Source organism: Podarcis raffonei, chromosome 16 (genome assembly GCF_027172205.1).
Source record: "Podarcis raffonei isolate rPodRaf1 chromosome 16, rPodRaf1.pri, whole genome shotgun sequence".
Lineage (NCBI taxonomy): Eukaryota > Metazoa > Chordata > Lepidosauria > Squamata > Lacertidae > Podarcis > Podarcis raffonei.
In genome coordinates this window covers 16260972-16285969 of record NC_070617.1, presented here as the reverse complement: position 1 = coordinate 16285969, position 24998 = coordinate 16260972, and the positions used below count along the sequence as shown (strand labels likewise).

The following is a 24998-nucleotide window of genomic DNA, read 5'->3' as shown; positions in this document are numbered from 1 at the left end:
GGTGTCAGGAGAGGAGGAGGCTGGAGCAGAGAAGAGGAAGAAAGGGAAAAGGCTGGGAAGCAGCCCTCAAGCCAGGAGGTGCAAAAGGTGGCTTTTGGTTCTGCCCAGGGACACCTGATATCCTGGTTAATTTCACCCTTTTCCACCCCCCTGAAACTCGAGGGCAGAAGCAACACTGGGGGGAAACTGAGGAATTGAGCTGATGGGAGAGTGGCTTGCTCCCTCTTCTGCAAAAGGTACGTTTTGTAGGGGCTTGTTTGTTTGATTTTGCCTTCTCCCTCCCTTATTATAAATGGGTTTCAGGTGGTGATGCTCTCCTGTTCTCTTGGCAGCAAAACAAAGTTTAATTATTATTATTTTTGCTGGGGAGGACCCCAGAGATGCCAGAAGTTTGATGCCCGGAGTTATAGCTTCTGACCTCCCTGGATTGGAAGCTTTTGCTCCTTAAGATCAGCCACACAGGGCTGGCTGGAGCAAAGGCACTCTGCACGTGCCCAGAGGTCTTTTTGGTGACGGCTTCACGGGGGTTTGCTTCAGTCCTGACTCTCTTTCAGCACCAAGGCTCAGCCCTAGAGCATGTGGAAAAGGATGGTTGTGTCTCTCTGAGCATGGGCAGAGTTCTTTTCACCGAGTGAGCCGTGCCTTCATTCTCTAATGAGAGGTGTAGGTCATGCATTGTGAGGCTGAGGCAGGCAGTACCTGAATATGAGTTTGGAAAGTTTTTATCCTCCCTGTTGGTTTGTGGGTCTGTGATAATTATTTTTTAAAACTGGTTCTTTGGCAACGGTACTGATTTATTATTGTCGGAGGTTTGTTGTGGTTGCTTAAAAAGCTTCCTTCTGAGCTGTTCTCCTGTCTTCAAGATTTTCACCTAGTGACTTCCTCTCTAACCTTTACCCTGCGTCTTGGGACTGTAAAGCAGAGTTTGCATCTTGTTGTCTTTTGGAAATAAGCTGCTGCCTCCTTGGAGAGCCTCAGAGTGGGATCACGGATATGCCAGCTTGCTGTGGAGGGAAATGCACTCTGCACATGCTAAGGGGCACCCTCTACTATCCTCCAGACTGATGCTGAAGATAATCTGTTAGGATATTTCCCCAAGGCAGGTGGTGGTGGTGGTGGTGGGAGAAATAGGAAAGCTTTAGGGTATTTGATACGAGGCAAGCCTAAAGAATCAGGCTTAATTACATTGGTTCATTTTAAGACTTCTCTGCTACTTTACATAACTCAGTCGCTCTCGCAAGTGGTGTACAAATTCCAGAATGAACGTAAGGACATTTGAGACAGTCACCCCTTGAAAAATGAACAAGGAGAAATTAATCCAAACACAGCAGTTAATAAAAGTCACATGAAAGATGGAGCAAGCTTGTTTTCTGCTGCTCCAGGGGGTAGGACGTGAACAATGGATTCAAATGACAGGAAAGGAGATTCCAGCTAAAAGTTAGAAAGAACTTTCTGATGGTAAGAGCTGTTTGATAGACTCTCTTGGAAGGTGGAGGGCTCTCTCCCACATTGGAGGTTTTTAACCAGTGGTTGGATGGCCATCTGTTAGGGGATTCTTTAGCCGCGATTCCTGCATTGCAGGGGGTTGGACTAGATGACCCCCAGAGTCCCTTCCATGTCTGCAATTCCATAAGAACAGATGCTGTACTAGATGGGCTATTAGCCTGACCCAGCAGGCTCCTCTTATGTTCCTATATGCTGCAACTGCAGCATCCTGTGAGTCACAGATAGCCATCCAGCCATATTTCCAACTACTACTACTGTGGTTTAAACCACTGAGCCTCTTGGGCTTGGCGATCAGAAGGTTGGCATTTCGAATCCCTGCAACGGGGTGAGCTCCTGCCAACCTAGCAGTTCGAAAGCACGCCAGTGCAAGTAGATAAATAGGTACCGCTGCGACGGGAATGTAAATGGTGTTTCCATGCGCTCTGGCTTCTGTCACGGTGTCCCGTTGCGCCAGAAGTGGTTTAGTCATGCTGGCCACATGACCCAGAAAGCTATCTGTGGAAAAACGCTGGTCCCCTCAGCCTGAAAGTGAGATGAGCACCGCAACCCCATAGTCGGCTTTGACTGGACTTAACCGTCCAGGGGTCCTTTACCTTTACTTTACTTTACTACTAATACTACTCATTTTTTTATTTATATGCCACCCATCTGACTGGCTTGCCTCAGCCAGTCTGGGAGGCTTCCAGCAAAATATAAAAACACCGTAAAGCACCAAACATTAAAAAAAAAACCTTCCCTATACAAGGCTGCCTTCAGGTGTCTTCTAAAAGCTAGTTATTTATATCCTTGTCATGGAGGGTGTTCCATAGGCGCCCCCACCCACATAGTCACCAGAGAAACTCCCAATGCCAAGTAGCTTTTGCGGTTAGGAATCTTCTCCTCAGGTTCATCTGAAATCTGCTTCCCGGCAATTTCCGCCCACTGGGTCTCCTCCCGGCTTCTGGATCAACAGAGAACAGGTCCGCTGCACCTTTTGCATGACCCAGGTCTCTAGGTAATTGAAGGCAAGCTGCTTTGCCTACCCTCATCTCCTCTTCCCCAGGCTAAACCTACCCCAGGCAAATATTTCAGCATTTCCTCCCTTAGGATGGGGTTTTCCAGTTGCCTCTGCTGCTGTTTGCCATTTTAAAATTCTGCCCTGCTGGAGAGTTCTGTTTAAACTGAAGGTTTGGCTCTTCCAGTGTTAAGAGATATTGACCTATGAGAGATATTGGCCTTTCATTTTCATTTTTTATTTTATAGGCTGTGCACATATTAGATTAGCTGTTGCTTGAAGATAATCCCGGGGGTGCAAATTTAGAGCACTGGGGTTCCCTTCTTGAGGATTTCCAGTTTTGAATAAAAAAGCAAGACTGAGGTCAGGGCACCACTTTTCACCATTTTGTGGCTCCTCTGGTGAATGGTTTTACTCTGTTGTGTGGGCATAAGCTGAGGGCAGAAGAGCAGCCCTCACAGCAAATTACACTTGGGGACATTTGAGGTTAATGATTTTCTTTTCCTGATTTGAATCTGGACCTCATTTGCTTACTAATGGGGGGAAATGTTTCCCTGCAAAAGACCTTTAGAAATGGAAATCTGGTTGCTTGGGCAACTGAGGGCCTTGTTCTCCACAGCTAAGTGGGTCCACTTTCCTGTGGGGTTCACCCCCTGGTGAATTTTTTGCATTCTCCTTGAATGATCCTTAGGAATAACCACCTCCATGTTGCCTCCAAGGATGGGGCTTTTTTAAAAACCACATCCGCTGCTCCTAGAGGTCTTAAGACAAGAGATGTAGAGTTGCCACACAATTATGATTGGCGATGTTTTTGACACTCTTCATTTTACCTGTAAGGTTCAATATTTATGTATTTAAAAATTATATACTGTTCGATTGTAAAAATAACCCCCAAAAACTCAAAGTGGCTTACAAAAAACTGCCCATAAAATTATCAATAAGAAAAATTTAACAACAATCCAAAACTTCCAAAAAGCTAAAATAGCAAGAGGCTAAAAACAGATTAAAACTAAACTTTTGTTTAGGCTTGTCTAAACAAAAATGTTTTTAGCTGGTGCCGAAATGAGTACAGTTTCCTATTGGAGAGGGAGCCATACCATCTGTTTTAGAATCAGGGAATTGTAGAACTGGAAGGGGGCCTGTGGGTCATCTAGTCCAACCCCCTGCAATGCAAGAATCACAGCTAATGAATCTCTGACAGACTCGTCATCCAACCTCTCCAATGAGGGATAGTCCACCACCTCCCGAGGGAGTCCGTTCCACTGTTAAAAGCTCCTGCTACCATAACATTCTTCCTCATGTTTAGTCAAAATTTCATTTCTTCTAATTTGAATCCATTGGTTTGAGTTCTTCCCTCTGAAGCAGCAGAACGCAAACTCACTACTTCTTCCATGAGACAGCAAGATATCTGATGGCTTCTAACATATCACCTGTCTTGCATGAAGCGAGTCCCCAGGCTGGATTCTGGCACTGCCAATTGAAATAGGGTTGCCATATGTCCGGTATTTCCCAGACATATCCGCAAACAGTGTCTGGGCAGAAATCTCCAGGAAAATAGCTCAAAAACTTCTTTTGCAAGAAAAACTTTGGCAAAAAAAAAAGCTTTGCCCCCCTCAAAAGCTGTGTCTGGATTTTCACTTTTTGAAACATGACAACCTTAAATTAAAGGGGATGGATAGCCAGTGGTGGGAAATACCTTTTTGTACCTGGGGAAAATTTTTAGACGAGATGGGCCCGTAGCCTGGCTCTGCAGTGATAGATAGGGTGGCATTGTTTTGGCATTGTCCATAAAAACAAAGAGGAGAGATTTGTTCTTAAAATCTGCATATGTTGATTTATATGTACAGAGGCAAACTTAAACAGGACTATAATAAATCTCAGGAGGGGAAGAAGTCTGGGACCTGTCTGGCTGCTCAGTTTGCCATCCAGGTGCTGCCGCCTCTATATGGGCAATGCCAGGGCTACCGCTCTCCACTTCCTGTGGTTCTTGGCCTTCATTTTAAACCACTCTTGGCCTGGGTGGGCCTTCAAAGATGGGGCCGCCCCTGTAAAGTAGGTCAGCACTTCACTCTGTTTGCACGTTCAGCAATAATAAAACAATTAAAAGACTGGCACAGTAGTAAAGGCAACATTTAAATGGATCGATACGTTCTTTATTACTATTTTACCACAGTATTACCATAGGAGAAAAGTGGGGAGCGTTTGTTGGAAGATCCAGGATGGATTAAAGAAAGCCCTTCCTCATGCAACACAAAGTTAAACTGTGGAACTCTCTTCCACAGGAGGCAGCGATGGCCACCAACTTGGTTGGTTTTAAAAGAGAATTGGACAAATTTGTGGGGGAGGGGGCTGCCTGCGGTTTCTAGCCATAATGGCTCTGCTCTGCCTCCACGATCAGAGGCAGCAATGCTTCTGAAGACCAGTTGCTGTTTGAATCTTGTAAACTGCCTTGTTTATAGCAATGTAGAAAGTCGGCATAGCACAAACTAAAAGTGAAATGAAACCTGTGCCCTGTGACCTAAGGAGGTTAGGATCTAAGCCAGGGGTTGCTACCTTTTCAGATATGTCGGCAGCACTGTATTTTTGGGCTAGGTGCCCCCTCCTGTCATTTCTCTCCCCTGCATTAACCTCTCCCTGAAAAACAGAAGCAGAGGAAATGGACATAGACCATAGCTGTCAACCTTCCCTTTTTTTGTGGGAAATTCCCTTATTCCAGCGCGGTTTACCGCTGCTATCCCGGATTGTTAGATATCCCGTAGACCAGGGGTCTGCAACCTTTAAGACAAAAAGAGCCACTTGGACCCGTTTCCAAACAAAAAAAAACCTGGGAGCCGCAAAACTCGTTATTATAAAAATAACTTTTTTGTCACTTTTTTATTATTTCTTTGTTTGACCTCTCAGAAGAAATTACTCCTCCTCATAGAAATAAACGTTAAATTAACAAGTTACCTTTTTTGTGTGTGTGTTCTTCACTTCCCTTCAAAACAGTGACCAGCGTACATGCCCCCTTTCAATGCAGTGACCAGCGTACATGCCCCTTACAATGTAGCGGGCGGGCGGGAAGGTGACGTCGGGACAGTGCGTGACTAACGCACGCACCACCCCCATGTGACGTCACAGCCAGTACAGCGCCCGCCACAGTGGGGAGTATCGGGGCGCACAATGCGCCTCCTCCCCTCGCTAGTATCCGCCCCGGAGCCGCGGCAAAGGTGTAAAAGAGCCACATGCGGCTCCGGAGCTGCGGGTTGCAGACCCCTGCCGTAGACTGTCCCCGGGACAGGTGAGGCTGCTGATCCCTTATTTTCAAATCTGAAAGTTGACAGCTATGACACAGACACACACACACGTGTCACTTTTCCACGGGATTTGGCCCAGGATCTCATCCAGTAGCATTCGTCTGAGCCATGAAAAGCCCATAGAGCTGAAAGAGGAAGTGGGAAGAGAGTCACTCTTCCCCACTTCCTCCTTCAGTTCTGGATGCTTTTTAAAGGGAGAAAAAAGTAGCCCTTTTCACCATCTCACGGCTTCATGGATGCTGGACTGGACCTCAAGGGTACCACTGTACCCACAGGCGCCATGTTGGGACACAACTGAAAGAGGACAGGCAGGAGATAAAGCAGGGTAATAAGGAGCTGTAATTCCTGTTGCACATCAGTGACCTGTACTCAGTTAATGCAGCTCTTGGTGCTGCTGGTTCGAATGGTGTGATACTGGTGATGTAAAAAGCCTCTTGATTTTCTTCTCCTTTTTTACTCTGGTAACAATGCGGATAGCCTCCAAAAACTGAGGAGCTGTAGCTCATTAGTAGAGCATTTGCCCTGCACGCAAAAGGTTGCTAGGTTCAATCCCCAGCGTCTCCAGGTGCGGTTGGAGGGGAGTCCTGCCTAACACCCTGGAGAGCCACTGCCGGTCAGTGCAGACAGTATTGAGCTAGATGGACCAATGGTCTGACTCAGTATAAGGGAGCTTCCTATGTTCTCCTGTATGCTATGCCACCAGCCAAACCCTGACAGTTTTCTCAAGGTGTGCTTCCTTTGGGGGAGGGGGGCATTGAGCGCTTGCAGTCTACCTGCTTTTATGACCCTCACATTAGCCTCCTCTTGTGAGGAGGGGGGGTTAACAGGGCTAAGATTTTAGTCACAGGGCACAGATCCCAAGCGGCACACGCCAGCTGTCATAAACGAGCAGGGTGATGAACATGGCAGTGGCATTATGCGTTGGTGTTGCAAGGGAGTAGGTGAAGAATGCTTCAGCGATCTGGGACAGGGAGTGGTGAATGCTGGAGTCTTCCTCCTCTGCCGTCCGTTATCTACAAGGCCTGGCTTCCATTAATCCTGCCAGTGTTTTGATTTGAGATTTTTCAGGCATGATGCATCAGCATTCAACGGCAATTGCAGTGTCAGGGAGTAACTCTCTCTTACACATGGATCCGTTGTGTGTGAAGCAATGGAGGGGCAGAGTTTCTGCCTGGCTGCTTATCTTTCCGTTCTAAGCCAGCTTTGCAAATTCTTGCTTTGTCACCTGTAGCGTTAGAATCCTGCAAAGGAGGAAACAAGCTGGAAGAGAGCTAGTTTTATTCCCTCCTTTTCTGGCCGGTGGTGTGCCACAAATAACTAGCATAGTTGCATCTAGCCTCCTGGACTTGTGGGGCACCTCCCCTGCATTCTAGATTACGCCTACGTTATCCAGGGTATAAACAGGAAACTGTTGCTTGATTCTATTGAGAGCAGTGTTTTAGCCTCGCACAACAACCCTGTGAGGTAGGCTAGGTTGGGAAATTATGACCACCCAGGACCAAGTCAAGTCATTTCTTGAACCTTGATTTCCTGCATCCAAGCACAATGCAGACGCGGCTAGCATATCAAGCTGCCACAAGTCAGGAGTGTAGTGTAGGTAGTTCAAGGCAGTGAACCAAGCCCCACAAACAATGAGTAAAAGCAGCGCCTATGAGCCTGGAAACTAAAAAACACACACCCTGATGATAATTTTATTTTATTTATCCACCCTTCCAGGTTGAGTCACAACAATTTATAAGAGCTGTTCAGCAGTGGAATTGGACTCTTCTGACAGATATTCTTTAGCCGTGAGTCCTGCATTGCAGGGGGTTGGACTAGATGACCCTCAGGGTCCCTCCCGACTCTACAATTCTGTGATTCTAAGGCTTTCTCCTTCCTTATCTCTGAATTCCACTCACCATCCTCTTTCAATATTTTTGTTCTTTCTTTTGACATTCCTTGAGCCTAGGCTTCAAGAGTTATTTACATTCCGGCAGAAGTGAGAGTTTTATTATGTACTTTTCCTCCTCTTGTCTGGCACATTTCTCTCCCCCTGCCCCCCTTTTTTGTATTGTAACACAGATTTCTTGACCACCCCTACCTCTTGCAGGAGATGGGTGGGCTTGTTTGGTCAGAACTGCTGTTGGTTTCTTAATTCTTTTCTTGTTGCGTTGAATTTGTCTGGAAGGCTAATGAAAGCTCAGGGACCATTGCGTCTGATCATTGGTGATCAACGTGTCCCATTAGAAGAATAGAATTGTAGATCTGGAAGGGACTCCATTAGATTTTCTCAAGCCCGGGCAGTGTGCGGTTCTGATGATTTGGGATTTACAGTCCCTCTGATATACCATAAACACACACACACCAAGGGTAATTCTTTCCCCCTGTGGCAAATATCTCAATTACTCTCCAGGATCAGAGGCAATATTTCTCCAAGTTTCAGTTGCTGAGTTCCAGAAGCTTGCAGGCTCCTGAGAGGCACCTGGCTGGCTACTTTCGAAAAGGTTGCCAGGCTGTGATGGAGCTGGGCTTTGCTTATCATTTTATGCCCCACGCCTGCCTTTGGGGCATGCCTAGTTGTCATTAGGGCGAGCGCCAACCGTTTAAAACCAGTTCTGCTGTTGTGGTTTCCTTCCAAGACCCTCAAGGATGATACTCTTGCCATGGTTCTCTTTTTACTGGAGGTCCTCAACCCAGCAGATCCCAGCCACCGGGCTCAGAAAAAGTCACCAATGAGTTAAATAAAGCCACGAGAAGCTCCTGGATGCCCACCTTCAGGGGGGAGTACCTGCTGCATCTCTGTGTGAGTTGCTGATCTCCCAATCAGCCTTCGCTGGATGGATAATTCTCTGTCTCTGTGCACTGGGAATATGTGGGTCATTCAGTGACTCCTGATTCAGCCTCCTCTGCCGTCACAGAAGACAGGGAGCAGGTGAAAGTCTGTGGCTGAGTGGTAGGACACATGCTTTGTGTGCAGAAGGTTCCAGGTTCAATCGCCAGCAGCATCTCCATGTAGGGATGGGACAGACTCCTGCTTGAATCCTTGGAAAGCTGTTGCCACTCAGAGTACTGAGCCAGATGGACCCAATGGCTTGACTTGCTGTGGAGTGGCTTCAGATGACCCTATGACTTCTTATCAGGTCTCTGTATGAGTCACCACCCTGGGGCAAGTCCAGGTTAGCAGCCTGGGTAGACACACAAAAAGTGTGACTTTCCCTTCTCTCCCAGGACTGGCAATTCTTACTCTAAAATGCAGATCTTGAAGGGTGTCTCTTAAATTTCCATACAGAGACTAAAATAGCATTTCGGTGTTGAGATATTTTGAGGGCAACTGTGGTCTGAAAGCAGCCAAATGTCTCAAAGCGACTTTGAAAGGCCTGGATGTAGCAGGAAAGGCATGGAAGGAAGTCTTCTTGTTGGTTGGGTGGGTGGAGAATTATGGTAAAATAGCCCGTTATCGTGTATTGCTTTTCTACAAAGGAATGATAGAAATGTAAAGCGACTGACCAAGAATCATGAGTTCAGCTTGGAACAATCTTAAAACTGTGTTCGCTTCTTGGCTGTTTTTGTTGTTGTTGTTAAACTCCTGATTGGATTTTCTCTGCCTCAGTGTGAGCTTAACAGGCCCTTACAAATTTGTTAGATCGGTGGACAATCATTACTTTATCTATTTTAATATGTTGCCATCCTTCCCTTTCTCTAAGTACAGTCTGATTCCATCCCTTTCCTCTGTGATCCGGTCAGCAACCCTGTGAGGAATCTCTAACAAGCTTTGTGGCCAGAGATTTGAAGCCAGGCCTCCCTGGTCCTAGTCCAATACTCTACACTGCACTGGCTACATTTTAGAGGTTTTGCTCTTACATTTTAGAAGCCTAGTTCTTCTCACATGGGGTCCGTACCTGATGCACACTTCTTGGGAGATAAGCCCCCATGAGACCCCAGATGTTTGGGGACTGGAAATTGTACACTTGTAGGAAAATGCACTTTTCAGGTGTTCAGAGGCACACCTGCCCATATAAAGAGTTCACACTCATTCAGGACAGGCCCCCTAGTAAGATCTCTGACTCAATTTGCTTTGTGGGTTATTGTAAATCCACTTAAATCATCCTATAAGTCTTGAGGTCATACTTGACACCCAAACAATAAAAAAGGTATGTAAAGCCCCGCAAACCATCCAAATTTAAGTGCATGTGGGAAAATGGATCTGTGTACAATCGAAATGACTCCAAAAGTTTGGGTGTGTTTTACTAATTTAATAACACAATAGTTACTTTTGAGATGGTTTAAGTTGATAAAGAAGTGTTAGCCAATCCAGTATTGTTGTTTGGTTTTAGATTTCCATACAAAAAACAAAACAATAAATCAATGCAAAGCTTAAAAAGCGCATAACATCAGCGGGCACCTCTAGACTGTATTTTGCAGGAGGGATTCATTCCCAGATCTTTGCGATTCCACATTTAAAGTGTCCTAAGCCTGTGTACAGGGACGCGGGTGGCGCTGTGGGTAAAACCTCAGCGCCTAGGGCTTGCCGATCGCATGGTCGGCAGTTCGAATCCCCGCGGCGGGGTGAGCTCCCGTCTTTCGGTCCCAGCTCCTGCCCACCTAGCAGTTCGAAAGCACACCTAAGTGCAAGTAGATATATAGGTACCGCTTTATAGCGGGAAGGTAAACGGCGTTTTCGTGTGCTGCGCTGGTGCAGGCTCACCAGAGCAGCTTCGTCACGCTGGCCACGTGACCCAGAAGTGTCTCCGGACAGCGCTGGCCCCTGGCCTCTTAAGTGAGATGGGCGCACAACCCTAGAGTTGGACACGACTGGCCCGTACGGGCAGGGGTACCTTTACCTTTACCTTTACTTTAAGCCTGTGTACACAGCACTAATTCAAAGCATGTTTAAAGCACACAATTTCCCCGCAAAGAATGATAGGAACCATAGTTTATTACAGGTGCTGGAATAGTCACTCTATGATGGGTGTGCAGTACAGGGCAAACAAAAAATCTCTTGTACCCCCACTTAGAAAACACGAGACAAGCGGAAAACCTCTTGGAACTGTGCATTTTAGGTACGGCACAAGCAAGGTGTGGACGAGCTCTCATGGCTTGCTTTTCCTTCCCCAAGCAAGGCTTCTTCCCCCCTATTGCAGAGAGAGATCCAGAGGGATATACTGGCTCTCCCTTCCCCTCTGCCTTCCATTCCCTTCTCCAGGTGCCCAGCCTGGCAGCATGGCTCTGCTTTGTTATGTACACTTGCTGAGGTTCCCATGGAAGCGCTTCCTCCAAAAGTGGTCAGAGTTGACTCCCTTTCCCTTCTCCTCGGTGCTGAGATCACCTCTGCCTTCTGACCTCATACTTCATTATTCAAAGAAAGGATAACACATAATTCTGGAACGCAAAATGATTAACTAGTGTTTTTTTGGCTTTCTTATCAGGCGCCCCTCCTCTCTCCCAGAACACCTTTTCTCTACAGAGCTGGTGCCGGGAGTCAGCACGATGGGGCCCCTGCCCACGGGCCACCCTCCAGCAGAGCGGCCACTGAGGAGAGCCCTCCTGGACCTGGTTCCCCTCTCTGGCACTGCAATCTGCTTGCTCATGGGCTCTCTGCCTCGCTGTGTACACCCCAGTCATCTGAAGCAAAGCATCCTGGGAACTGTAGTTTGTCCCTCACAGATAAACCTTCACACCATACATTTAAGGTGTCACTTTGGACAGTCGTGGCTTTCCCCCAAAGAATCTTGGGTGATATAGCTTGTTAAGGGTGCCAAGAGGCCCCTAGGAGACCCATATTCCCCTTACAGAGTTATTGCTAAATTTGCTAAATGAATTTGTCTAGTCCTCTCTTAAAGCCATCCAAGCTGGTGGTCATCACTGTCTCCTGTGGGAGGGAGTTCCACAGTTTAACTAAAGAAGCCCTGTTCTGATCTCCTGGAAACAACATGCCAAGCTTGCCTTAACTTGGAGCCCCCAGTGTGCTCCCAGTTGGACCCCTCTCAACACTCGCATGCACGCTCACCAGTGGTTAGATTATTGGACTAGGACCTGGGAGACGAGGGTTCAAATCCGCACTCAGCCATGAAGCACACTGGGTGGTGACCTTGGGCCAATCATTGCCTCTCAGCCTAACCTACTTCACAGGGTTGTCATTGTTGTTGTTGTGAGGATTAAATGAGGATGGGGAGAATCATGGATGTCACTCTGAGCTGCTCGGAGAAAGAGGTGGGATAGAAATACAACAAATTCATAATAATAATAATAATAATAATAATAATAATAATAATAATAATAATTAATGGCAAGCTCACCTCTCCTTTCTTAATTCTCAGAACCAGGGCCAGGATTGCGGAGGAAGTGGAGAAACGAAGACGTGGATTTTGAGAAGAGGGACTGAGCCGCTTTCTGCCCATCTTCCTTCCTCCTTTAAGTTTCCTTACAGCCAAGAGAACCTGAAATAATAGTACCAAGAGGTTCTCTCCTCGAGAAGATGTCTTCCCTGCTGGCTGCCATGGTCCTCCTCCTCCATATCTGAACCGTGGGGCTCCCTGACCTTCTGGAGGATTTAGTGCTGATGGTGCAGGAGATAAAGAGATAAAAAAGAACAGTTCCCACCAGCTGACTGTGGAAACAGGAAAGAAGCTGAGATCATCCTGCTTCCTTTTCTACCCTGAGCCATCCCACGGGCAGCTGCCCACAACTTATCCTCTGTGGAAGGCACTGGCGGGGAGAGCAGCACAGCAGGTGAGTAGAGGTGAATTATTTGGGCCCTAGGACAGGCTTCCTCCTGAAGCTGGGGGATGGGGTGGGGTGGAGTTGGGGGGTTCAGACCTCCTGGAAGATGCAACTATTGTATCCATCCATGGCCATACCCACACTACATTTAAAGCAGTCTCATGCCTCTTTAAAAAAAGTCATGGCTCCCCCACTAGCAATTTCTGGGAACTGCAGTTCATTAAGTGTGCTGGGAATTGTAGCTCTAGTCATGTTCATGCCCTACGTTTAAAGCAGTATCATAGCACTTTGAATAGCCATGGCATGTCCCAAAGAACTCTGGGAGCTGTAGTATGTTAAGGGTGCTGAGAGTTGTGTGGAGACCCCTACTCCTCTCAAAGAGCTACAATTCCCAGAGTTCCCTGGGAAAGAGGGGTTGATTATTAAACCACTCTAGGAATTGTAGCTCTGGGAAGGGAATGGAGGGAGGGTGTCTCCTAACAACTAAGTGCCCTTACCAAACTACAACTCCCAGGGGAAGCCATGATGGTTTAAAGTGGTATCATAGCGCTTTAAATGTATGGTGTGTATGTGGTGCTTCATTCAGAAAGGCTAACACTTTGCCCCAAGGAGTCTACACTTTTAATTTTTTTGACTGTGGCGAAAAAAGGAGGGGGGGGAGAAGAGGCAAGGGCAACGTTCCATGGAGACAGGGGAGGTGTCAGTATCATAAGGGGGTGAGCAGTTGCCCATGTGTGTAGACCAGCCCTTTCAAACGTGTTGCCTTTAAGCTGTTTTGGACTACAACTCCCAGCACCCCCAGTCAGCAGGGTACCACCCTGGGGAAGGCTGGTTTAGACATATGCAGGTATAGTTTCATTTTTAACCTTTCTTGCAAGCCTGAGTTCATTCTGCGCTTTGGCCGACCTGACCTTTCCCCCTGCAACTGTTGGCTACTCAAGTATGCTACTATCTTTAATCATTTTTGCGTTATCATTTGGTAATTGTTGTGAGTTAATTAAAACTGTTTGGGTTGGGTATCCTGCCTTGTGAGGTCTTTGCCCTAAAATGCAGCCCTAGGAATTCCAGTCGTTATAAATAAATGTATAAAGCAATGTACAGTCTATGCAATGTCATGGGCTTGTTTTCCTTGTTGGGGAATTTGCAACTTTTGGGGTGACCCAACAGGTTCTGCCTTGGACACTACCTTCTCCCTTGCCATTCCGACAGGTGCGCTCTTGCTAGGCCCTTGTTGGAGACACAGTTTCTCCAAAACTATGATCACATCTGACCCCAGCTGGGTTAGAAAGCCGTTTAAGTGCAAGATCAAAGCCAAAGGAATGTTTGAGCAGGGCTTTATGACGGGCATCTCTTTGCTGGATAGATTTGATACTATGGCTGGGTTAACAAAAGATGTTTTATTTCTAACAACTCACCTGACCGCATCCCCCAATCCCAAATATTCCCAAGTGGAGAAATGCTTAGATGAAGGCTAAAATCATGAAGCCACGTTCCTTGTCTGGCATCCTAAAGTTTTGTTACTAAAATATTTTGGTCCCAGTTGAAAGCAGTACATTGTTTCACTCTGTTTTTACACTTCCTCTGCCTAAATACTAAGCTAAGCATTCAGGCAATTAGTACTATAATCAGGTTACCCGAGGAGTTCTTTTAAAAACTTAAAAGCAGCCACAGAGGGTCCCCAATTTGGACTGGGGCATTAGCAGTGGGGGAAGAAGTCTCTGTGACACTTCCCTGGTCTACATACCTCCCAAAACTCTTAATTCACATGTAACTCAGACCTTTGTCTCCAAGATCCAGTCTGTTTTGGACTACATCTCCCATCAGCCCCTGCCAGCAGTACCAGAAATAAAGTTGTTCATTAAAATGGTGGCATTGGGCTTTGAATATACACTCATGATCCATTCATGCACCATGCTCAGGCTAGAGATTTGGCGAGCCTCCAGAATTCCTAGTGCAAAACAGAAAATTAATTTGCAGAATTTTAAGAACATAGGGTGCTGCCTTTTACTGAGTCAAGACCATTGGCCTTTCTTACTCAGTATTGCCTACACTGACTGGCAGCAGCTGTCCAAGGTCTGAGGCAGGAATCTCTTCTAGCCCTACCTGAAGATGCTGTGGATTGAAGTTGGGCCCTTCAGCAGGCAGGGCAGATGTTCTACCACTGAGCTACGGCCCGTATGCAATAGGATGTACATTATACAAAGTTGCTTATTTTGCAAAACTGAAATTCCAGCTTTTCTTCGCATATTAGTTCATTTTTAAAGCACAGTCATATAGAGATGAGTTGGTTACAGGTATAAATATTTTTACAACTTCAATTAAATGGTCTACCCATGGGAATTTTAGACCCTTGGAGCTATGGGGAGAGGGTCATGTCATGAAATTCTACTCAGTTTTGATCCAGAGCAGATTCCAATGTATAGTTAGCAGAGTAACAACTTAAACATGTTGCAGGATTCCCAAAAATAGACCAAAGACAATGAATATTTCGTCCAGCAGAGCTTTACTGCTACTGAATGCAAATGAGCATAATGGTCACAAATCCAATACATTCAGGATTGGCCCTGTCCATTAGAAATCCAATTGCAGCAGACTTAACTAACTTACAATAAGTCTAAAATCTTAATACTAAGCATACTACGTGCAGCTCACCACATCAGAAGGAAGAGAGATAGAAAGAAAGAGAAACCCAGGCTCCTTCTGTCCTTACTATTATAGTCAGCATGACCTTGACAGAAGATAAGAAGAACCAGTTTAAACCAGCTGTTCTCAGCTTCTCTGAAGGAATAACCCAAACATCACGAACCTTCTGCTTGTTTCTTTCTCACAGAGAAGCTTCCAGAACCCTCTTGAATTAATTAGAATAGGAAAGATTTCTACACATCAGATCAATACTTTCTGCACTAAGAAATGCAAACTGACAGGTTACAAGCTCTGACAGTGGATCCAAGCTCACTCCATTGCTATTTCCTATCCCCCCTCAGAACTATAGTTCCCACTCTGGTGAAGGGGAACACACTGGGAATTGTTAAACCACTCTGGGAATTGTAGCTCAGCGCCCTTACCAAACTACAGCTCCCAGGGGAAACAATGACTGCTTAAAAGAGGTATTGTGTGTGGTGTGAATGTGGCCCATTTCTGGGCCGCTCTCCCCACCTGCTATGTCGTCCCCTCTGAGGTATCTGCAGGTGCCATCTAAATTGGTGTTTCTTTTTGCCGTCTTACTCGTCTCCCCTTTTAATGCCCCCCATTAACGTTGCACAAACAATGCAGAGGCTCTATGCTGTTCCCCTTGTCTGCCCGTCCAGACGCTCAGGCGTCGGCCGCTGGAGACAGAGCCCACTTTTGCCAAAATTCTTCAAAGTTTAATCAGTAACTAAGGCAGCAATGGAGGGAGTGCACTTAAAAGGGGGGGGAGCCTCCCCTTCCTCCTTTTTGCTCTCCCATTTGCCTGCCAAAGTAAACAAAAGAAAGTATAAGGGCATATTTATTTGTTTAGTTGCATTTATATCCCTCCTTCTGCCGAGGAACTTGAGGTGGAGTACATGATTCTCCCCCTCCCCACAACAACAACAACCCTGTGGGGTAGATTAGGCAAAGAGGCAGTGGCTGGTGGCCCCCAAGCTCAAACAGTCAGCTTCATGACCCAGTGGGGATTTGAACCCTAGTCTCCCACTGGTCTTTAATATTTTGGAAGAAAGCGTAGCAACTCTAGGCCTGGCTGGTAGTTGTGAGGTAGGCCTGAATGGCCAATGCCAGGCTGGTGGTGTGTGAGAAACCAGATCCCTTTGGGTTGTTGCCTCAGGAATTATAATTATTCCAGGCCAGCTTTAGGAATGATAATGTTGCAAAGGTATCTTGGAAAAAATATCCATTTATAATGGGGGTCCAGGACCTATAGCTGTATATGAGGCATTTGGCCTAGGCACATCCACACCAGACATTTAAAGCACTATGGTGCCCCTCTGGCTTCCCCCAAAGAAATGTTTGTTGAGTATTGTTAGGAATCCCTTATTCCCTTAAGAAAGCTACATTTCCCAGAGTGGCTTAACAAACATATCTGTCTTCCCGGGTAACTGGGAATTGTAGCTCTGCTGAGGGGGAATAGGGGCTTTTAAGAACTCTCGGCACCTTTCACAAACAGCTGCTCCAAAGGCCGCCAACTCCTAGAGGCTGAGGGATTTTTGCACCCCAAAATGTATTTTTGGAGATGCCTGCAGGTCCACATTTGGCCCCTGGGCCTGAGGTCCCCCCAGCCCTGGTGTAGATTTGATGGCTGGGGTTCTGGGTTCCTCTAGAAATTGCGTTCCCGCTTTGCCGACACTAAATAGGCCTCAGGCAGGCCTGCAAATAGGTGTGTACATCCCTGTCCAGACAAGGGAGTGAGATTGGGTTTGTGCCCGTTGGCCCTGCCTTTCCACAATGGTTGGGTTTCCTGAACTGTGCCACTGCTTACATAGGTATGAGCCTGTTGATGTGGGTAGGGTCATTGGGCATGATCCTGGCACCCCCCACCTCCATGTATTGATTCTGCCTGAGTAAGAGGCTTGTGAGAGAGTCATCAAGCAGGGCATCTTTACAGAGTTGGATCTTTCCATTTATTTCAGGACCAAGTGAAATAAATGAGTAACATGTAGACACTGCTTGATGGTAAAAAAATAAAACAACAACCTGTAAAGCAGTTTACAAAAGACTAAAACAATAAAATTATTGGTGCTAAAAACAGCTAAAAACAACTCTTTAAAACCTCAAAAAAACATCAAGACATTACACTGAAGATGCCTGCCTGATATCAATTGACAGGGAGTTCCAAAGTGTGGGTGCCACCACACTGAAAAAAAAAAGCCTAATTTCTCACCAATGCAGAACAGGTATTATGTAGCACCTGTAACAGTGCCAGTTCCATAGATAGAAGTGGTTGAGTGGATTTTGCAGGTAAACTGATACAAGAGTATGTACAAGGGTAATAAAAATGTGTGATGGTTTTTGCAAGCTGGGCTATGCTCTTTTTTTAACATCAGCACCCTCTTTCTCCAGCCCCCCTTTTCATTCTGCAAAGCCTTTCTGCCTTTTGGATCCACAAGCTCCTTGGGGAATGAGCAGTTCTGCCTCCGAACTGGTCCTGAACCCCTGTGAATGCACCCCTTGCCCTTCACGGGTCCAGAAGCGCCGCTGCTTGTCAGCTGTGGAGCCTCCCGCAGGAGGCTGGGAAGAGATGGAAGAGGAAGAAGAGGAGGAGGAAGGTCGATTCCTGGGTGTTAACATGCGCAGGTTGGGCATCCTTGGGAGTTCTGGACATGCCTACGACTCCTTCCGGAGACACAGCTGGGAGCCAGGGAAAGTACTTGAGGATGACCCAGATTTTGATCAGCGAAGGTAAACCGTAGTAATATTTGAAATGTAACTGGTCATTCATCTGTCTGTTTGTGGTGAATGCAAACAAATCAGGATGGATGCTCAGTGAGCAACCCACGTAATCATCCGAATATAACCACCCTGCAAATGAATCGGGAAGAAAGCTGGGTAAACAGGTAATGTGGAAGCGATCCTAGTGTCCTTTCAAGAGGGTAGATGATGATGATATTTATTTATTTATATCTCACCTCTCTGACAGGGACTCAAGACGGCTTTCAGATAAAATAGAGACCAGGGCCCGGGGGGCGGACAATAATTAAACAACAATTAAACATGGGTAGACTTAAAACTACATATAAGAACTATCAGATAATTGCAATAAAAAACATCACAGCACCAGCCCTTTGCTTAAAAACAGTCCATTTCCAAGAACCTGTTGGAACAGGAAAATCTTCACCTGCTGGCAGAAGGAAAACAAAGAAGGAGCCAGTCTAACTTCTGTAGGAAGGGAGTTTGAAAGCTTGGGAGCAGCCGCTGAGAAGGCCCTCTCCTGTTAGCGAACTAAGCATGCCTCTGAGGATGATGGGGCTGAGAGAAGGGCTCCCCTGAAAAATCTCATTTGAGGGAAGAGTCTTTCAGATTCTTCAAGTGATGCCCAGCTTCTTTTTCTGAAGTCCTGTGTCTCTTTTTGGTCTTCCCATCAGTCTCTGCTGCTTTTGTTCCCCTTTTATCTCTCCCTCTCAGCAGCCTGTCTTGGAAAACAGCCCTTCCTGATCTATGGTGTCTGGACAAAGCCTTGGCTTCTGGGGCTGCAAATCTGTCGCACTGTTTCTGTAGGAGAGTTTAGGCTCTGAGGTTCTAGCTAGTTCCATGTTCAGGCAGCCTTTGTACTCTTTTAAGAGCTTAAAACAGCTAGGCTGGCAAGGGTGGGGGAGACTGAATTTATCGCAAGGGTGGTGCTAGGGCTTGACCCTGAGTGGAAAACTATGTCAGGTGCTTGTTCAGGCCAGAAGCTGACCTCACTCAGGAAAAGGTGGTCTTTAAGCAGGGCTGAGCATATCCCAGGCTTCTACTGGTTGCTCCAGAAGGCAGCAGATATTGCAAATGCATTGTGGGCAACACAGGGTGGGTTTTTTTGTAACTGAAAGGGTAGATCTGGAATAAATTTGGGGTGGGGTAGAAATACAAGATGGTGTTTTGATACTAATGAGGTCCTGTGGATGCTGAGAGCTGGTGGTTAGAGTATCAGAGTAGGAGCTGGGAGACCAGGGTTCAAATCCCCACTCGGCCACATGAAGCTGCCTGGGTGACCATGGGCCAGTCCCTACCTCTCAATCTAACCTACCTCATAGGATTGTTGTAGGGATTAACTCAAGAGGGAAAGAACTCTGTACACCACCTTGAGCTCCTAGGAGAAAAAGGTGGGCTATGCAGGCCAATCAATCAATCATTGCCTGCGTGAGGAGCACCCATCTCACAATAAACCCACACCTGGAAGTGCTCTATTCAGTCTCTCTCTCTCTCTCTCTCTCTCTCTCTCTCTCTCTCTCTCTCTCTTTCACACACACACACACACACACTTCAACTGCCACTCTTTACTTAGGACAGCTCCTATTTTCTGATCCAGGTTTCTGCCCCCCTTTTTGCATTGTTACAAGCACCATTGTTTTTCAGGTTTCAGACACTCTGTTAAATATCTTAGTGGGAAATACGATGCACCTCAGTTCTTGTGCTCATGTATTTTAGTAGAAGCTCACAAATACAGACTAACTTCAGGTAGGCATTCAATCACATTCCAACAAATTTGCTTGCCCCCGTGATCAAACTTTTTGCAGTAATGAGTGATGAGAAAATAAGTATTGAGCAAATGCAATAGAAAATATGGAATAACACTTTCTTTGCCATCTAACCTCCCTTCAAAAAATAAATAAATCAGGATTGAATGCTTAATAAACAGGTCATCTGGGAGCACCCTGTGGCTGCTCCTACACAAACCATTTAATATAGAATGGTTGTGGGGTGTCCACAAAAAACCATCATCCACACCACAGAAAGGCTGCTTTCTTGGCATTCATCCAGATTTGTTTGCGGGGTGATGGTTATGGAACATTGGGCTGCTTATTGAGTACAGTGGTACCTTGGTTTAAGAACAGCTTAGTTTATGAACAACTTGGTTTAAGAATGCTGCAAACTTGGAAGTAGGTGTTTTGGTTTGTGAACTTTGCGTTGGAAGCAGAACATGTTTTGCTTCCTGTTGAGTCTGTTCCATTTGTAAATTGAGTCCCCTGCTGCTATGGGAAAGCATGCCTTTGGTTTAAGAACGGACTTCTGGAACGGATTAAGTTTGTAAACCATGGAACCACTGTATTCATTCTCATTTGTGGGGAAGGGTATAAGATGTTACATCAAGCAATTGTTATTTCACACTGTCTGGTGCATTTTCCTGTGACTTTTCTTACTATGAAAACCTCCAGGTTTCTTTCCGGGGGTGGAGGATGGGTTTGTTGCAAAAGAACACCAAATCCAATTTAATTGTACAGCCTGCAGTGATGAGGGCCTAGCTCTCTGCAGGTGCTCAAAATAGTTCACTTCTTCAGCTAGCTAGGAAATGCGAAGAAAATGGTCCAAACTACTGTAAAATTTGGAAGCTCTTGGGACCCAGCATCATAAAGCAGGCATGTGAGATCTCAGGCTCAGGGTGTGTGGGTGTGTATGCAAATAGAGCCCTCCAGGCCTCTCTGGGTCCTGCCTTTGGGCATAGCCACTCACTGGCTCTGCTGCTCACCTACATCAAGTGCTCTTACCTGGCTGGAATGTGTCCTTGGACTGTGTTAATGCCTCTTGCTTGCCTGCATAGAGAGGTGTGTGTGTGTGTACAGAAACTTTGAATAGAATGTACCCTACTGTACACATCTATTGCTCTGCCCACTTTTGCTTCTGACCCTGGCCACATCTGATAGAAGGGGTAAAACATCAAGCCAGTGTGGTGCAGTGGTTAGAGTGTTGGACATGGACCTAGGAGAGACCAGGATTCAAATTTCCACCAGGCCATGAAGCTCACAGGGTGGCCTTCAGACAGTCACTGCCTTTTGGCTTAACCCACCTTGCAAGATTGTTGTGGGGGATTAAAGGAGGAGGGGGAGACCCACTTTCAGCTCCATGGAGGGAAAAGGTAGGATATAAATGCAATAAATAAGTGAAAGAAACATTGCCATTGTGACTGGTAGCCATTGATACCCTTCTGAATTCTATATGAATTTGTCTGACCTCCTGTTAAGTTGTCTAAGTTTGCAGTCATCACTGCACCTTGTGGCAGCAAATCCCCCAGAATTTATGTGCTGTGTGAGTTGGCTGCTTCCACACAGGGGTGCTGTCTCAGGTCTGCTCCCCCCAGCCCCACTCTGTGTATGGAATTTGTACATGTACCCATTTTTCCAGCTACCGTTTTCACTGCTATTCCAACCCTTGACTGTAAACTTGCACCTGGAAGCACCTGAGCTCTGTGGCGTGGAGTGGGGATCTTCCCAAACTCAGCTTGGTTGGATGGTCCCATCCAAACCAGTCTTGGGTTGCCCCCTGCTGGCAGCAAGGCGTTTTCTTCCTACGGTCTATTCCAGACAACCTGTTCATTGAGCATCCTAATTTGTTTGCAGGGAGATTTGAAGACATTGGTTCAATCCCTGGCTTCCCCAAGTAGGGCTAGGAATGCCCCCTGCCTGAAAAATCTAGAGAGCCACTGCCATTCAATGTAAGCAATACCGAGATGGGCCAAGTTGTCTGACTCTGTATAAGGCAATTTTTAAAATTAACTTTATCATGCCTTTTTAACTATTGAACCTTGACGTCTGACAAAATGCTGCAGTCAGATTTCTGGCTGAGGTTCCCTTTAACACCTGTGTTTTGAAACAGCTGCTTGTTCGCTTCCAGGCCCAATTAAAGGTGCTCACCTTAGCGTTCAAAACCCTAAACAATTCAGATCCCCCAAAACTTAAAATACCACCTTCTTCCCTACCATCTTTGGCGCCAAGTTTAGCGGATCTTTACCCTGACCTTTGACCCTTGAAATGTATGTTTTAGGGCCCACCTTGTTTCTGTGTTTGTAAGTTCCTTAAAACTGTTTTTAATATTGTGGTTTAATTGTTGTAGCCCACCCTGGGACCTTAGGGTGAAGGGCATATAATAAATTGTTGTAATAATAATAATAATAATTAATAAAATAATAATAATAATAGAATTAAATAGCATATATTAAAGTATGGCTCCTCTGCCTCTGACTTGAGGACAAACCCACTTGGGATTTCCAGCGCCACCCCCCCTTGTCTTCGCTTTCTCTGCAAAAAGGGTTGCTTGGAAAGACTGAAACTCTCCCCACTTCTGTAAATGTTTTCAGCGGTGGGGAGCTTTAGAGAAGGAAGTGTGCCTCTACAAGTTAGAAGCAGCTTCTCAAGAGCTTTGGGAAGGTGGTGGTGGGAGAGAGACAAAAATCACATTACGCACAGAAGGGATTTGCTGGGTTTCTGATGGATGTCAAGTCCAGCAAGCTCTGGTGAGTATAGTGAGTATGGCCATGCACTTGTGTGCAGGCCAGCCAGCCAAACCAGTGTGGCATAGAAGTTAGTGTGCTGGGCCAAGACCTTGGAGGCCACGGTTCTCGCAGCTGTTTGGCCTCCAAGGTCTTGGCCTAGCACACTATCCTCTATGCCACACTGGTTTGGCTAGCTGGCCCGCACATGAGTGCATAGCAAGTTGGGAAACTGATAGCAGGCTGTGAATATGAACTTGGTGCAACCACTATTTTAAACAGTTGCACCCTCCTATATCTGTGCACTTTTGAAAAATGCTCAGATTTGAGTGCAGTGGAAAGGTCCTTTATAACTGGATGTGGGTAGCTCAACATGGGATCACATTTAAGCTCTTGACTGTCTGATTGGCTTCCTTTCCAGCATGAGTATGAAAGGACTAGCCCTCGAGGAAGTTGACTCCTCCACCGAGCAACTGGACGGACATCCTCAGAGCCAAAGGGACCCCCGCCGAGCCCCTATCATCCGTAGCAACGATGAGACGGAGTCCATGCTCTCTCAGGATGAAGAGGAGGATGACCAGGAATTCTCTCAGGTACGGATGTATGTTTAGATTTTTTATTCCCACTTTCCAGACCCCCCTAAAGGTCATTTTGTTAAAATTTAGGATGCAAAATGTTGGTGAAAGACACTGTACGTAGATGCCTGGCTTACAGATGAAAAAGGATAAGAAACAAAAGGGTCATATTAGACAGAAGGAACTTACAGGAGGGATTGATTTGATCATGCTAGAATGAGGCAGCAAGATGATGACAGTCATTTGGATCTCCCCTTCAGGGCCAGGTTGATTTTCCCTTGCAGGGATGGAGGCAGTGCAGTGGCTCAGTGCCCCTTGCTCCTCCAGCCTAGGGTTAGAGGCCAGAGTGACCCTCCCCTTTGGCTGTTGCAGTCCCTGGGCAGCTGGCAGTTGGAACAGAATTCTCAACTGCTCCTGCTCTGGATGTTGGCTGGGGCCCTAGGAGCTGTACACCTGTGTGGAGAGAGAAGCCCTCTGGACCCATTTAGCTCACAGGTATCCATGTCAATGAAAGAATGAATATCCAGTTTCAGATGCTTTAGGGGATCCCATGGTATTTCAAGCAGGTTTAGTGACTGAAAATAAGCTCTTGCATATTCTCCTTTGTTGTTGTCATAATGGTTGCTAAAAACGGTAGAACGTCATATTAAGAATGTGGTTTTATCTTCCCCTCACTTCAGCCTGTATCAAAACTTAGTTTCAGCCAAGTTTCATTAAGGACCGGCCATGGGTGACTTCTGAAATAATAATGAAGAAGTGGGTAGCTTTTAGTTTACTGAAAGCTAGAGAAGTAGTAAGCTGGGCTTTAGATCGGTAGAGTGTATGTGTCCCAGATTTCTATGCCGTCCTGCTGCTGAAGTGAGGAATCCTTTGCCCAGGGTTGGTGGTGGTGTTTGTGACATTCATAGCCCGCTTTCATTTTCAGGAACATGCCAAGAGGATGCAAGCATATCATGCATCCCAGAACTCCAATGGCAGCTCTCTGTCCAAATCTGTTTCCATGAGTGGCATCGACAGCTACCCGGCAGAAGCAGATGGTGAGTGTGGAGATTTGTAGGGTGGGGCATTTCTAGGTGTGGACCATTAAGCAGCACCCAATCACTGCTATCCTGAAAGTGGAATTGAAACTCTGGTTCCAGACCTCTGGAATCCAAATAACATTCTGTAGCCAGGCTGGCACACTTTCCCCAGCCCCATATGTTTGTGAGGGGAAAGGGAGGGTGATTTTCACTAGGCTTTGGTGAGGATGGGAAGGGTTAAATGCTGGCTTTTGCCCTCACAGCACTCCTGATCATGATTAGCCACCCCAAGGGCACAGGGAAGAAAACAATATAAAGGGTATGCTATGTGAAAAGAGAAGTGATTCTCTTTTAGTGATTCCCAATGTGGGTGGTAGTGCTACCTGAGGGGGGTAGTGGAATTTCCTGAGTGAGGTGCTGGTGGTGTAAATGACATCAGATTTTGAAAAGCTGGTATTGTTGGATCAAATTCATCAGTTTTGTTGAATTAATTAAACTGAATAGTTTTAACTAGATTTTGAACGAATGTGCAATTAATTGTTAGTGTTTTGAATTCTTTTGTGTTATTATCTTCCTTAGTGGGTTGTGCAAACTGCTATTCGGAACAATGTTTTTATAGGGCAAGGGGCACTGGAGGTGAGGTTATGGAACCATGGGTGTGGTGGCCCAAAAACATTTGGGAAGCACTGGGTTAAGTGATGATTCCTAGAGAGGAGAGAGGGAAATGGCTGGAGCAATCTATATAGGCCATAACTGGCTAGCCAGGCTGTTGAATAGCTGCACAATAGGTCATTACACCTGGGGAAATTGCACAGTTGTTCCACTGTGTTTTTAAAAAGTAGGATTTTCTGGAGCCTGGGTTCAGCCCTAGGCATGCAGAGTGGATGTTCTACCACTGAGCCTCTAGCGTCTAGCCGCTCCTCGTTGCTCCCTCTGTGGGGTTCTTGCATGTTCAAACACCAAAACAGACCAAGAGCAGGTGGTGTCTGAAGGACCACCTGCTCTCTAAGGTGAAGCCTTCCCTCCAGTTAA

The 24998-nt window shown here is 46.2% G+C and overlaps 1 protein-coding gene across 2 annotated transcripts in view; it reads left to right on the top strand.

Annotated features, from left to right (window-relative positions):
- Positions 1-17529: 17529 nt before the first annotated feature.
- The window catches only part of ARHGEF2 (Rho/Rac guanine nucleotide exchange factor 2), a 96876-nt gene continuing 89407 nt past the window's right edge, over positions 17530-24998 (top strand). Inside the window, exons 1-3 of one of the 2 annotated variants that reach the window (XM_053368148.1) lie at positions 17530-17871; positions 22794-22965; positions 23873-23984. In XM_053368148.1, coding sequence (XP_053224123.1) covers positions 17591-17871; positions 22794-22965; positions 23873-23984 — 565 coding nt within the window. In that variant the 5' untranslated portion in view covers positions 17530-17590. The remainder of the gene's footprint in view (positions 17872-22793; positions 22966-23872; positions 23985-24998) is intronic. The other variant, XM_053368149.1, reaches the window with a different exon arrangement.